At 41.5% G+C, this 12,896-nt stretch overlaps 1 protein-coding gene and 1 pseudogene across 1 annotated transcript; one reads left to right on the top strand and one right to left on the bottom strand.

Moving 5' to 3' along the window:
- Positions 1-619: 619 nt before the first annotated feature.
- LOC146469241 (uncharacterized) lies at positions 620-2,842 on the bottom strand. The gene is made up of 3 exons (XM_085123573.1): positions 2,592-2,842; positions 2,205-2,451; positions 620-892 (listed from the first exon to the last, which is right to left on the bottom strand). Exons 1-3 carry the CDS (start codon positions 2,840-2,842, stop codon positions 620-622), a joined length of 771 nt encoding a protein of 256 aa, XP_084979699.1.
- Positions 2,843-5,985: 3,143 nt separating this feature from the next.
- On the top strand, positions 5,986-7,327 carry LOC146469240 (uncharacterized; annotated as a pseudogene).
- The last annotated feature ends 5,569 nt before the right edge of the window (positions 7,328-12,896 follow it).

Genomic DNA, 12,896 nt, shown 5'->3' with positions numbered 1-12,896 from the left:
AAAAGCAGTCTTGCAAACTTGATTTATGTGAGAATCCATACCAATCGCATTGTCAAAGATCGTTCCCAAATTCCTAACGTTAACCGAGGAATCAATTGTATGATCACGTACATGAAGTACTGATGGACTTAATTTATTTAGCTGCTGACGAGTTCCAATGACTAAAAATTCAGTTTTATCATCGTTAAGTAACAGCCATCCTTCAATAAGCCAATTCCTAATATCTTCAATGCAATCCTCCATTGCGCGAATGGCCTCATGGGCGTTAGCATTATCAGGCCTGAAACTCACGTACAGCTGAGTATCATCAGCGTAACAATGAGACCCCGGGAGATGACATTCGATAACCTTGAACAGGTAGAAGTGTAGGAGAAAAGCACGTAGTTCTGAAGCTTTAAAATGAGCAAGATTCTCCAACAGCCTTCTTGGTGTACGAGTTATCACATTTCGGGGCTTGATTGCTAAGTACCTTTCTTCCAGTTTCTTTAACTTTTCTGGCCCAAGATACCATGGATTAGCTGAATAGGTTTTATCTGTCCAAAGGGTTAAAAGAATCTTGGTGATTTCAAGCAAGACACAATGCATATAGTCTTTCAGCTTCTTTGGCAAATTGTTGTGTTTAATCCTGTGTCCGTCTTTCAAAAGTCATGGTTGTAAGATGTTTTTCCTGTCCCATTTCCTGACTTTGCTGCCCTTTCATGTGAAATGGGTATGCCCTACTGTGCCCCCTTTCACTAGTTTTCACTGTTTCACCAGGATGAAGACAATATGGGCATCCAAAAGTTCCACTGAATTGTGACATGTTTTGAAATAAACACTTTGCAGGAGCATCAAAAGTTCCACACAAAAGGATGCAACGAACAGTCCTTCTGGATCCATTGGAGAATGTTACCTGTTCACCAGCAGTAAAAATCAAAGTACAAACAAAACAAAGCAGTCAATAATTGCACATGGCCACCAGTTTTACTAACCCTACATATTCTTCACACTGTTCTAGATGCATTTTCTGTAGTTGTTTTGAGGACAATATGTTAAACAACCAAAACCGTTTTTGCTGAGTAGTTTTTTTGTTATTTAAACAATATAAATATTTCAACATTTGCTCTAAGAGCACAAAGGGCTCACGTACAGAGCTTAGGTTGCTGAGTGATCATTTCTTTTATTCTTACGAACTCAATGCTTGATGAAGTTGCTGACATTGCCTCTCAATTCTGTAACCAGACGCACATACAATATTTGAAAGCAGCAGTCGATAAAACTAACAGACCAGGCGAGTCAGATATTGAGGCCATTCGGAAACTAAAGGAAGATTTTGAAAAAAGAAATCTCGACAAAAACCTCATTTTATAGATGGGCGACGACTACATCATTCTTTCCTCATCGGAGAAAATACGCATTGGCGTTTTAATAACACTTGGCCTGGTCTCTGAACCGGTGAGCCTCAATGGATGTGAAAGTTTAGCGAAAGACTATACGGAAGTCGAATTAACCACCTACTTTCCCCTACTAAGGTGTAATGTAAAACTAGTAAGCATGTTTTGTTCAAAGCCTGGCGAAAATTCAGAGAATGTCGCCAAAATAGTGAAGGCATTTGATGCCGCCATTGAAAAAATGCTGCCTACCTACCTACCTACCTACATACATACATACATACATACATACATACATACATACATACATACATACATACATACATACTCACTCTTGCACAAAAATAAAATTACAACTAAGAAAATATTAAAAGTAGTAATTATATATTTCTATACTGATTTGCAAATTATTTAACAATTCTTAAAGGGGCATTGTCATCTATTTTGAATAGCCAGTAAAACATTTGAATCGATGGAATCGTCAAAATAATGGTTCAGTTTTGTTAACAATAACCCTACTAATGCACAGAAACTAGTATCAATTATGTTTGGCTGTTGATGGCTAGAATGGAAATAAATTACAACTAGAAAAAATTGGCCATTTTTTCAAGTTTTCCTGTGTGTTGTGGAGAAGTCGCATAAAATTGCTTATGGGTTTTTCTTGGCTGGCTCAATCCCTTAATATTTTTTCCCGGCGCTCTAACAGCAATTTCATGTTTGGAAAAGAATTGTTTGTCAACATTTGAGCAGTTTTGACCAAAATACAGCAAAATCGCCGTCAAAATGCCCCTCCAAGTTTCATTTACTTCAAACTTTTGGCGTTTGGTTATTTACTGTAAAAATAAAGTTAGTCACAAACCCTAAGCATTGGTTTTTGGTCTTCCGATACCGTCTCTGTTCGCTGTAGAATGTTTTTATACGCTTGGCGATCCCTTCCTCAGCGAAATTGATTTCCGGAATTCCACATTTACGGGCGATGTCTTCAGCGAATGCTTGTACGTCTGCTTTCGCTTCTGGGCTGTTGAATTTTGGGCAATCTTCTCCCCATTTTTGGGTTCCAAGAAGAACAATTTTCTTCCTCCTAGATAATAAATTTTGCAAGCAATATCAGCTTAGAAATCTAAGCAAAAAGGGGTTGTCAAAAATAAGGACGGGAGAAAAACTTAGAAAGCTTGCACTGTTAAATAAATCGTTAACATTAGTGTTGTGTTAAAAGCTTACTTGGACAAATAAAGTTGTCGGATCTCTGGAGTAAAAGTTGACAGGTCAGCCATTGTTGGGTTCAGGGCAGGAAAGGAAGGAGGACGTGCACCGTTGTGGCTCTTTTGATTTGTTCTGAATTCTATTTTCAAACGTACAGCCCTCCCATATGTAAAACCAGGCTTGATGTAAATGGGTGCATCAGCCTCTCTGGCAGCCAGATCTACAATTGAGCCATTGTCATTCATTTCTTCCCCTGCAATGTAAAACATTAACATACAGTGCGGGAAATTGATTCGAATCAAATACTGACAGTTTCTGCATTTACCTTGGTATATCTTGACGAGTTTTCCCAACATGTGAGGCAGCGAGGCACCATGCGAGGCGTGCGAGGCATCGCAATTTCCTTAATTTTTACATTTACACTTTCGTTAAAGTAATATTGGGGAATCATTTCTTGATTTATTGGCAGCTGTCAAACAAGGCGTCTGCTGAACAGTGTCACATGACCATATCGCGGGCTCAAGTGTAGAACTCATCGAGGTTATGTGTTTTTTTTAAGTTCACCGGTGACCAGGTTATGGAATTTTATTGGATCCCGCACTCAAGAACAAAGCTAAAAATTCGGAGCTTCACTTTCAGGCTTGGCCAAATCTATTTAATATGGTTTATCCTACATAATTCTATCTCGCTTTATTGTTTATTGCTTAGCCCACACTCACTTTTGTAACTTTTAGGTGTCAAATTCTTGTTTCCCGACAAGCACCCCTGGCCGAACACATGTGGGAGTCCAGCCCCCCAGGTTCTAAAGGGGGTCAAGAGTTAAAAAGACCTCTTCCGTGGGGGTTTATCAATAAATCAATTCTAGTCACACACATTGGCCTTTATTTAGTTCAACTCATTAAGAGACGGACCATTGATACTCAGGGGACTGTTAAGCCTGCAAGCCACTTGGGCCAGAAAATATGAGCAACTCACTAAAAACTCAATCTCACAAAATGGCAGTAATACTGTCGTTACATTCTTGGCTAACCACCCGAGGCAGAATAAGAAAAAAAAAATAAGCCTCAGTCCCTTCTTATCCGTTCAAAAGAAGTACAAGTGATAGCGTACAAGCGTGTATTGTCAATGAAGTACCTGTTGTGCTGGGCTCAAATGTTTGTCAAATTCTAGTTTTGTTGCACCAGGACAATATGTCTGAATAAAAGAATTTCGTGGCTGCTTGGAAATGCAACCCAACTTCGGGCAGAAATAAAACGTTCTTGATATCCAGTGATGCATTATAGTTCTATACGGGCCCTCTGTAGAAACCTGGACGTCACCAGACTGTAAAAGGTCTTTGCAGGTTGCGCAATTCGCGTCCTTTTGCAACTGCCGAACATTAATGAAAAACCCCTCCTTGCATTTTGGGAGCCTTACTAAAGGGACTCGCTCAAGGAACGTTTTAATAATTTGTCCCCATTTGGAGTTGTTGAATTTTTTAAAAAAAAAAAAAAAGTCTCCTTTCGAAAAATGAAAAAGTTTGTGCAAGCACCAAGTTGAATGAGAGCAAAACCCGCTACATGACAGTCCTGACAGCATCTAAAATTTTAAAACAATGCTTCTGCCTGTAATTAATTATACACTGTTAATGGCCATTCATGTTCTTTGATTAGATTGAACTAAGAAAAAATATAAATCAGAAAGTGTAAGTACCTGCATGCTACGAAGTTTCGAGTGTGTTTAATTTATGCGGAGTTTGCGTTAATAATTTGATACTGATTCTTTCTTGGACACTATCTTCTTGCAGAGTGTTATTATTAATACATGTCTTCTAGAGAGATCTTTTGTATCGTTCCCTTTCCTAATATTACCAAAATATGTTGAAGACAGCAATAGTAATAGTAGTGAGATGCCCAGTTGTTGATTTCTGGTGACAAAGCTTGTGAGGAATAGATCAAGAACTAAATGAAAGAATCGTAACATTTTTCGTAAGTAAGTAAGTAAAACCTTTATTTAGACACGATGAGTATTTTGGCTATGCAGCCTGTGGGGTGGTCAGTCCTCCAAGGCCACAATGTCTCACCAGATGCTCTCGGGCTCACTTTCATTGTCCATATAAGCTATTTCATCTATGAGACATATTCTGGACATAAAACATCATATTCAAATTTCTTGTGTTAATTTGTAGTTAAACAACCCTGTGGAGAAGTTAGCTTGTGGAGAATCGACATCTAGTGGCAAAGATAACCGCGAATCTGAAGGAGGTGATGCAGACATTGTGGAAGAAGAAGAGGATTACATTGTGAGAGATACCGACTCTTGTAGGAGTGGGTCACCAACCCCTGCCAGCCAGCTTTCGAATGTCATATTAACTCAGAGAAGAGAACTCAGAGAACTGCAGCTTTCAATTAAAAAGTGCTATTCTAAGTGTACTGCACTTGCTTAAAACAAAGGGACTAAACTTACTGTCATCTGTGTAATGTATGTATCTCCAAGAAAGACTTTTTTAAATAACAACTGTTGTCAAATGCTTCCAGGCTATGGTCTTTAACACCTTGTGAGTCCCTTCAAATTCATAAAAAGTACTATGAAGATCATTTTCTTTATTAAAAGTGCCATAATCCATCTGGACAAAAGGAGTTAATGTCAAATAGACGTAGCAATTTATAATCGGAAAATATGTCGTTTGATCAGGGAGTGTTGTTAGCGATAATAAACATTTACAAATGGAACCCCAAGTTGACCAAATAAATCGATAATTGTGAGGCGTTGGAGTTAACTTTCGTCTCACTAGTATACACCATTGATGATTAGATACTGTTTATTGATCCAGGTACTCAATCTACAGCGAACTGGAGCAACAAGGAGATACTATGAAACAGTAACACATACTTTGAACTTCGCTTCTCATTCTGTGTTAACAAGATGAATTTTATTTGTCACTGTAGCTACCTTATTAGGGCATGTCGTGGAGCAGGAAGTGCTGTGGAGCCGAAAGCAGGAACTAGATGAGTTTGGTGCTGGACTGGAATCATTAGAACTACTGACACTTCTGAAGAGGGACGCTGCAGTGTGCCCGAGCTTGCTGTGCTTTGATGAGAATGCAACTTTTGGACCCGAGGAATTTGAGAAATGCTTAAGCCAACCCGCGCCAGACCCAGGTGATTTTGTTCAAGAACAGACCTACAGATGGTTCAATAGCTATATAAGTGAGAATCCGAGATCTGAGGCCTTTCAAGGAGGGTGCAGGTTGAAAACTCTCTTGCATTTTTCTACTGGATACCAATTTCCTCCTCCTGGTGAGAATCTCCCTCACAAAATATCAATCTCTTTTTTACCCGATGAGGAGCAGTACCACCTTCCGAGTCAGGCCACCCAAGAATCGCTGCAAAAACTGCGAAAGCCAGGCAAAAGTTCTGGATCATAAAGCGACATGACATCACCAAAGTAGTCAAGCGTCATTGCACCTTCTGTAGAGAAATAGAAGCAAAAGCCAAAACCCAGTCTTGCCCAGCTGCCGACAACAGCCATTTACGCCACCATTTCTGTACACATGGTGCGACTACTTCGGAAACAAGACTGAAAAGCATTATGGTGTCATTTTTACATGTCTAAACACTAGAGCCGTCCATTGTGAAATCGCCACCGATGCCAGCACCATGGCTTTCTTGTAAGTGTTGCGAAGGTTCTTTTTGTATTGTGGCTATCCCAAACTGCTCATTTCCGACAATGGTTCACAGATGATAGGAGCTGAACGTGAACTACGCCTGATGATCCAAGGTTGGGATAACATGCAACTGAAAGAATTCTGTGCCAACAGAGACATGAACTGTGGACTCGCCCCACATCAAGATGAATGCTCAAAGTCTAAGGTCAAAACCACGAAATCTGCATTAAAGAAAGCCATTGGAGATGCCGTACGTACTCCATTTGAGTTGAACACCTGCCTACTAAAGCCGCCAACTTAGTTAACCAACGTCCCATAGGAAGAGTGCCAAATGACCCTGATGATGGTGCCTACCTACGTCCAAACGACATCCTACTTGGCAGAGCAAGCAGCACGGTTTGACAAGGTCCATTTCAACATACAGAGAATCCTCGTCATCAATTTGAGTTCTGCCAGAAGATTGTTGATTCTCTCTGGAAGAGATGGCCAAGAGATGTCCTTTCCCAACTTGTGCTCAGAAGATAATGGAATGTACAGAAACAAAATGTTGCCGTCAACGATTTTGTCATTGTTTCTGATGCTAATGTGATACGTGGGAAATGGAACGCTGGCAAAGTTCTCCAAGTGTTTCCTGGTAAGGATGGCCTGGTACGCAACGCACACGTGAAGACAGCCTCACGAACGTATATGCGCCCAATAACCATGATCTAAATTATCTACCAGGCCGAAGGTTATGCAGATTAAAATGGGTGGCCCCATTGCTGGTGTGTGTTTTGTTTACAAACAGAGAGACCTGGGTCGAGCACTAACCCTTAAGTTGTGTAAGACCACATGTAGTAAAAAAGGTTTCATTTTACTCACCAGAGACAATGATTAGCCTAGTTTTTGTCAATGCCGACACTGTATACTTTTTTTTGCCATTGGTATTCAATTTTTAAGTGCCATTTAGCGGACAAGCTTGAACAGATGTAAGTGTATCACATTTCAACGCGTTCTAGTTCTTTGTCATTGTTTTCTGCTTGAATATAGGAAAATAGTAATTGTGATTTCGCTTTATTGTAGCTTCACATTCTACTTCGTCAATGGTCAATGTCGCTAAGGAGTCACCTGAGATACGCGCGCGAGACCAGAGCGGTCACTTGCAAGCGAACCTTTGAAGAAGTTGCGCGTAAAATATTTCGTCATGGCGAATTCAACTAATCCTGAAGATCCCGTCAAAGGAACGGAGCTTAATTCCACTGGGAAAGTTGAAGACGACCTTCTAGACGAACTTGCACTCGAAATTAGCGACCCGCTAATAAGTGTACTCACTAATTTGAACAGAAACATGGATCACATGGTGGGTTCATTGTCTGCCATGGGCGAAGCGTTTACTGCTTTGTCGAAGCGAGACGCTCGCTCTGGGAATTTAGACGCCTTAAATGGGAAAACAAAGAAGTCTAGAGTTGATGCCAGTGATAAAAGTGAAACTGGCGGTGAAAGCAATGATGCAGATGCTCACGAGCTTCTTGAAACCAGCGCAGAGAATGACTCTGAACTCACCAAAACATTGTCAGCCAACTCGCAGGACTCCTGCAAAAATGAAGGCGAAGACGAACTTTTAAAGAAATTGGCCCTCGACTTCTCTAAAGATGACTAAGTGAGCAGCCCAATCTCTAAGCAACTCGAAGAAATTATCAATAAGAAATGGGCTTCAAAACTGGACGAGAACAAGGTCAAAGGCACCGTCAAGATATACGATCACCCTGAAAACTGCGAGAAGCTTGTTGCCCCAAAAGTGAACCCTGAGATTTGGGAAAAACTAATCCATTATGGGAAAAAGCAGGACCTCAGATTGTCAGCTATTCAGAACATGATTGTGAAGGTGGGACCCATTATTGCACAATCAACTCAGAAGCTCGTGGATTTTAAAGGCCAAGGTGCGCAAGGTGGGAAGCTAGACGTGGGTGCATTACTCCCAGCACAAATTGATGCCATTGCCTTGTTGGGTCACACCAATTACGAGCTCTCGCTACGTAGACGGGAAGCTATTGCACCGCATGAAGTGCCCTGTCATCTATCATTATGCTTCCAGGGGGTGTTCACTTTGGTAGCTATCCACTTGTTACCAGGTTTGTTAAAGGCGCTTTCGAAACTAGGCCTTCCCTCCCACGATACAAAGAAATATGGGATGTAACCTGTCCTAAAAATACTTGCAACCTGGACTCTCGAAGTGGAATTGAGTCTCAGAGACATGTCCTGGAAGGTGACCATGTTGCTTGCTCTCGCCTGGCCAGGGAGTACAGACACTGAAAGCACTTACTCTAACATTTACTTTAACTGCAAACAAATGTGTATTTCTGATTGACACGCCCCTAAAGACCAAGCGACTGGGCAAGCACCTAAGTTGAATTGAGTTTTTGGCATATGAGCCTGACCAGAACCTGTGTGCTGTACAACATCTACAAGCATATATTGAGAGAACATCTCTCCTAAGGGGAGAAACTGACCAGTTGCTGATTGGCTATCAGAAACCTCACAAACCTCTGTCAACTAACACTATTGCTCAATGGCTCAGGAATGTCATGGCCAAAGCAGGAATTGACACTAGTGTGTATAAAGCTCACAGCACAAGAGTAGCTGTCACTTCAGCTGCAAAGGGAAAACAGGTCCCAATTAACACTGTCTTGTCTACAGCAGGTTGGAGTAGTGCGAGCACCTTTGCTCGGTTTTACGATAAGCCTATCCAAGACACTGCCAAAACTTTTGGGCATGAACTTTTGCATAACAGCTGTTAATGCTTTTAACATGGTTGTTTCAACCAGACTTGTTGACCATATTGTTACTGTTACTGTTAGGTCTTGTGCTGTGTACTTTGTTTTAGCACCCTGTTGTTGCTATTTGTATTAAATTCGATCTATGTTCATGGTTTATGCTCATGATCTTGACGCTTTAAAGTCTCACGTGACTCCTTAGCCACATTGACCAATGACATGGTAGAATTGTAAAATTAAACGAAACTTACCGGAAGTTGAAGTTTGCTTGAGATTCCACGAACTCATTGGTCTGGAGTTTAGGAGTCAGGTGCCCTCCCATCTGGGTTACCCACCCTACTGATTTACAACAGTCCTGATCATTCGCCTTTGAAGTGTGACCACTCTGGTTTCGCGTGCATATCTCACCTGACTCCTTAGCTCCAGACCAATGACTTCGTAGAATCTCAATCAAACTTCAACTTCCGGTAAGTTTCGTTTGATTTTACAATTATATCTATACATGTGTGTGCTGCACAATGCCTTGTGTGTCATCACTGAATCTGAAACTGAAACTCCCAAGCCTGCGTCGCGTGTTCTCTGCTAATCGCCGCTTCGCGTTCCTTATCGGTCCAGTGTGGATAATGGCTCTTTGCAGGCTTCCTGTGTTTGTTTTCCATTTCACCTGGTAGAGATAATTTATTCTGAGTTGCCAAAAAATGTCTTCAGCTGATTTTCACAGTGGAACAAACGCGCCATACCTTAAACATTTGCCCACACCAAAGGGCCGACTTTGGCATCCGTTGCAGCGTGTGTGTGAAGACCTGGGCCTAGATCAGTTCCTCTCTCACTGTGACTGCAGCGCTGTGCAGTCAGCGGTTTTACGCAAGTGCTTAGCTAACGCATCTGTTTTTCTTTGGCGAGTGACCCGCCATTTTGTTTTTGTTCACATGTGGTTTGATATTTGTGCGGTTATCGCAGTAATCGTGGTTCATCGGATGTTTGCTGTCCTTTCAAACGGCCTAAACGGTAAGATCAGCTCAAGAAGTATTGTACGGAACATTTTTTGGTTTATTTTTCACCCTAGTTTTCAAGATTAGTTATAGCAAGTATTCCTTTGTTACGCAGATTGTTATCTCGGGAATCAGGAGTGTATCGGCATGTGCTGTAACCTGACCTGTGAATAAACGAATTTTGGCCTCTATTTGATTTGTTTGCAACTCCTCCCGTCATGTGCGACGGGAGGCCAGCCACAATAACAATCGTTTGAAGATATGGATATCATGTCTACTTCCAAAGAAGCAAGATCCGAAGACCAGGGCAAGGTGGCACTGGAAGAAGAAAGCAAGGAGTCTAGGAAGCGAACACCGACAGAAAAAGGGTATTTGTACCAAGTCGACATAAAGACAAGCAACTTGAGAACCAAGAAATGTGATCTGGTCAAGCGAATGAGAGGTACTCTGTTGAAGCGAGGTCAGTCAACTAAACTTGTAGAATTTAAGAAAGAATTAAGGTTTTTGTGAAACCAGGCGAGAGTATGGAGGGTATTGAAAGAATCATTGATCAACTTGAAAGAGAGTGGAAGAATTTTGATTGTGACATAAGGTCAGAAATTAAATACCTGGAATTCGTTGAACAGCAAAAGGAGGATGCTAGTTCGGAAACATCTAAAGTACCAAGTCGAGTTTCCAGGAAAAGTCATAAGTCAAAACTAAGTTCCATCAGTGATGCTGCTTTAAAAGCTAAACTGGCTTATATAGAGAAAGAACGTAAACTGGTATTAGGACACAAGAAAACTGAGTTGACCAAATTAGAACAAGAAAGAAAATTGAAGGAACTAAGAGTACAAAGTGAACTAGCTCAAAATCAAGCAAGGCGTAATGTATGTCTTTCATCAGAGAGAGAAAATGTGCTTGAAGATCAAGATCTTAACTCTGTCCCCGCAGAGGATAAGGATAAGGACATGGATAAATTTCTTAATTCAATTCCAATCACAAGCAAAAGTGATCTCTCTCCTGGTCAGCAAGAACCTATCTATTCTTCAACTCAGATAAATGGTGCCCAACCCACTTCTGGTTCTCCACTTGTAAACCATGGAGTGTACAGTGCATTAAGTCCAAATGCCACGCCCTTTCAACCGCACTCTGTTGTTTTAGAAAGATGTATGGATAAGCTGGTTGAAACTAGTAGTAAGTTGGTGGCAGCTACTGTGGAACAGAATTTAGTGAACAGGCAACTAGCAATCTCTGGTCAACTGCCTAAAGTTTCAATCCCAGTGTTCAGTGGAGACCCTCTAGAGTATCCTACATGGAACAGTTCCTTCAGTGCTCTTATTGATTCCAAACCAATGGACGCTCAGACTAAACTAAATTTTCTGCATCAGTATATCGCTGGAAAGCCCAAACAAGTTGTTGATCAGTATATGTTAATTGGAACTGAGGATGCTTACCAATCTGCAAGGTCGTTGTTAAAGGAAAGGTACGGTAAGTGCAACGTAGTTGGAACAGCCTTTATGAACAAACTGGAGAACTGGCCTAAGATTGGCATAAGAAATGCGGAAGGTTTGAGAGATCTTTCTGACTTCCTGCAAAAGATAATTGCCGCCAGAGAGACCACTCCTAGTCTGGCTGTCTTGGACTTCGCAAAGGAGAACGTTAAGACTCTAAATAAGTTGCCCTTTCAAATTCAGAATAAGTGGAGAGGGATGGTTCAACAGTGTAGGGTCTCTCGGGGAGATGGTACTTATCCTACTTTCTCAGAATTTGCTTCATTCGTGAAAGAGTGTGCAGAGAAAGCAAACATTCCCGAACTTGAGGAGCTGTCCAAAACCAAGGAAGTGAGCCCTGGAACACCATTCCGAGAATCACCGAGAGGAGAAGAGGCCATTTCCTTTGGAACCCAAGTATCAGATCAGGACAAGAATGTAAATGCCCTGAGCGAGAAAGAGAAAACCAACAAAAGTGACAAGAAAAGGACTGAAGTTTGTTTGTTTTGTAAGGAACAACATCACTTAGATGAGTGTAAGAAGTTTGCGGAAAAGCCACATAAGGAGAAGAAGGACTCCTTCTATAAAAGATTTCTGTGTCTGGGATGTGCCTCAAGTGGTCAGCACCAAGTAGCCTCCTGTAGGAACAGACTTAAATGTCGTATCTGTTCTGGTAATCACCCCTCATGCCTTCATGTTCAGAAAACTCCGGCAGAAAGTATTGCGAACTGTACAAATGTTTGTACCATCCCAGAGCAGGAAGGCGGTTCAGATCATGCTATGATTGTACCTGTATGGGTCAGACAGGTTGACCAAACGAGTAAGGAAATCTTGCAATATGCGGTGCTGGATGACCAGTCTAATGTGAGTTTCGTGTCACAGAGTTTGTGCGAGAAATTGAACTTGCAAGGCCCACCAACTGACTTACTGCTTACGACAGTGCAAGAGCGAAACGTACATGTACCAAGCAATCGTATCTGTGGAGTTGAAGTGTTAGACTTTAGAAGGGAGCATGCTGTGAAGCTACCCATGATGTTCAAGCGTGATATTATTCCAGCCAGTCGCTCACAGATTCCTAAAGCCAGTGTCGCGCGGAAATGGAACCATCTTCGCCCTATTGCTGACGAACTTATGCCATACAATCCAAGTGTAGAAATCTCCTTGCTGATAGGCAATAACTGTCCAAGTATCGTTAGACCGAGAGAAGTCCTAGTGGGAGATGAAGATGACCCGTATGGCCAGCGATCTCTTATGGGATGGGGCATAATTGGCAAGGTGTGCAAAGCTACAAGCGATGGCAATAGTAAAGAAGTGACGTGCAACAAGGCAGTGGCTACAGAGGTCCATGAACACTTTGCCTTTACAACAAAAGTGAAAGAGGTTATCAACCCACAGACCATCCTTAAAGTTCTAGAGTCAGACTTTGCAGAGTGCTCTGCAAAAACCAAGCCTTATTCAGC

Source organism: Pavona decussata, unplaced genomic scaffold, assembly GCF_977016875.1.
Source record: "Pavona decussata unplaced genomic scaffold, jaPavDecu1.1 SCAFFOLD_125, whole genome shotgun sequence".
NCBI lineage: Eukaryota > Metazoa > Cnidaria > Anthozoa > Scleractinia > Agariciidae > Pavona > Pavona decussata.
Note: the sequence above shows the minus strand (reverse complement) of the source record. Positions and strands in the feature narration are given on the sequence as shown.

Bases quoted from the DNA above. Each gene is read 5' to 3' on its own strand.
- LOC146469241 (XM_085123573.1), bottom strand. From the start codon at position 2,842: ATGTTTTACATTGCAGGGGAAGAAATGAATGACAATGGCTCAATTGTA. The intron at 2,452-2,591 runs GTAAGCTTTTAA...TTTATTATCTAG, and splicing joins CGACAACTTTATTTGTCCAA to GAGGAAGAAAATTGTTCTTC. The intron at 893-2,204 runs GTAAATAACCAA...GCTGGTGAACAG, and splicing joins TGACTAACTTTATTTTTACA to GTAACATTCTCCAATGGATC.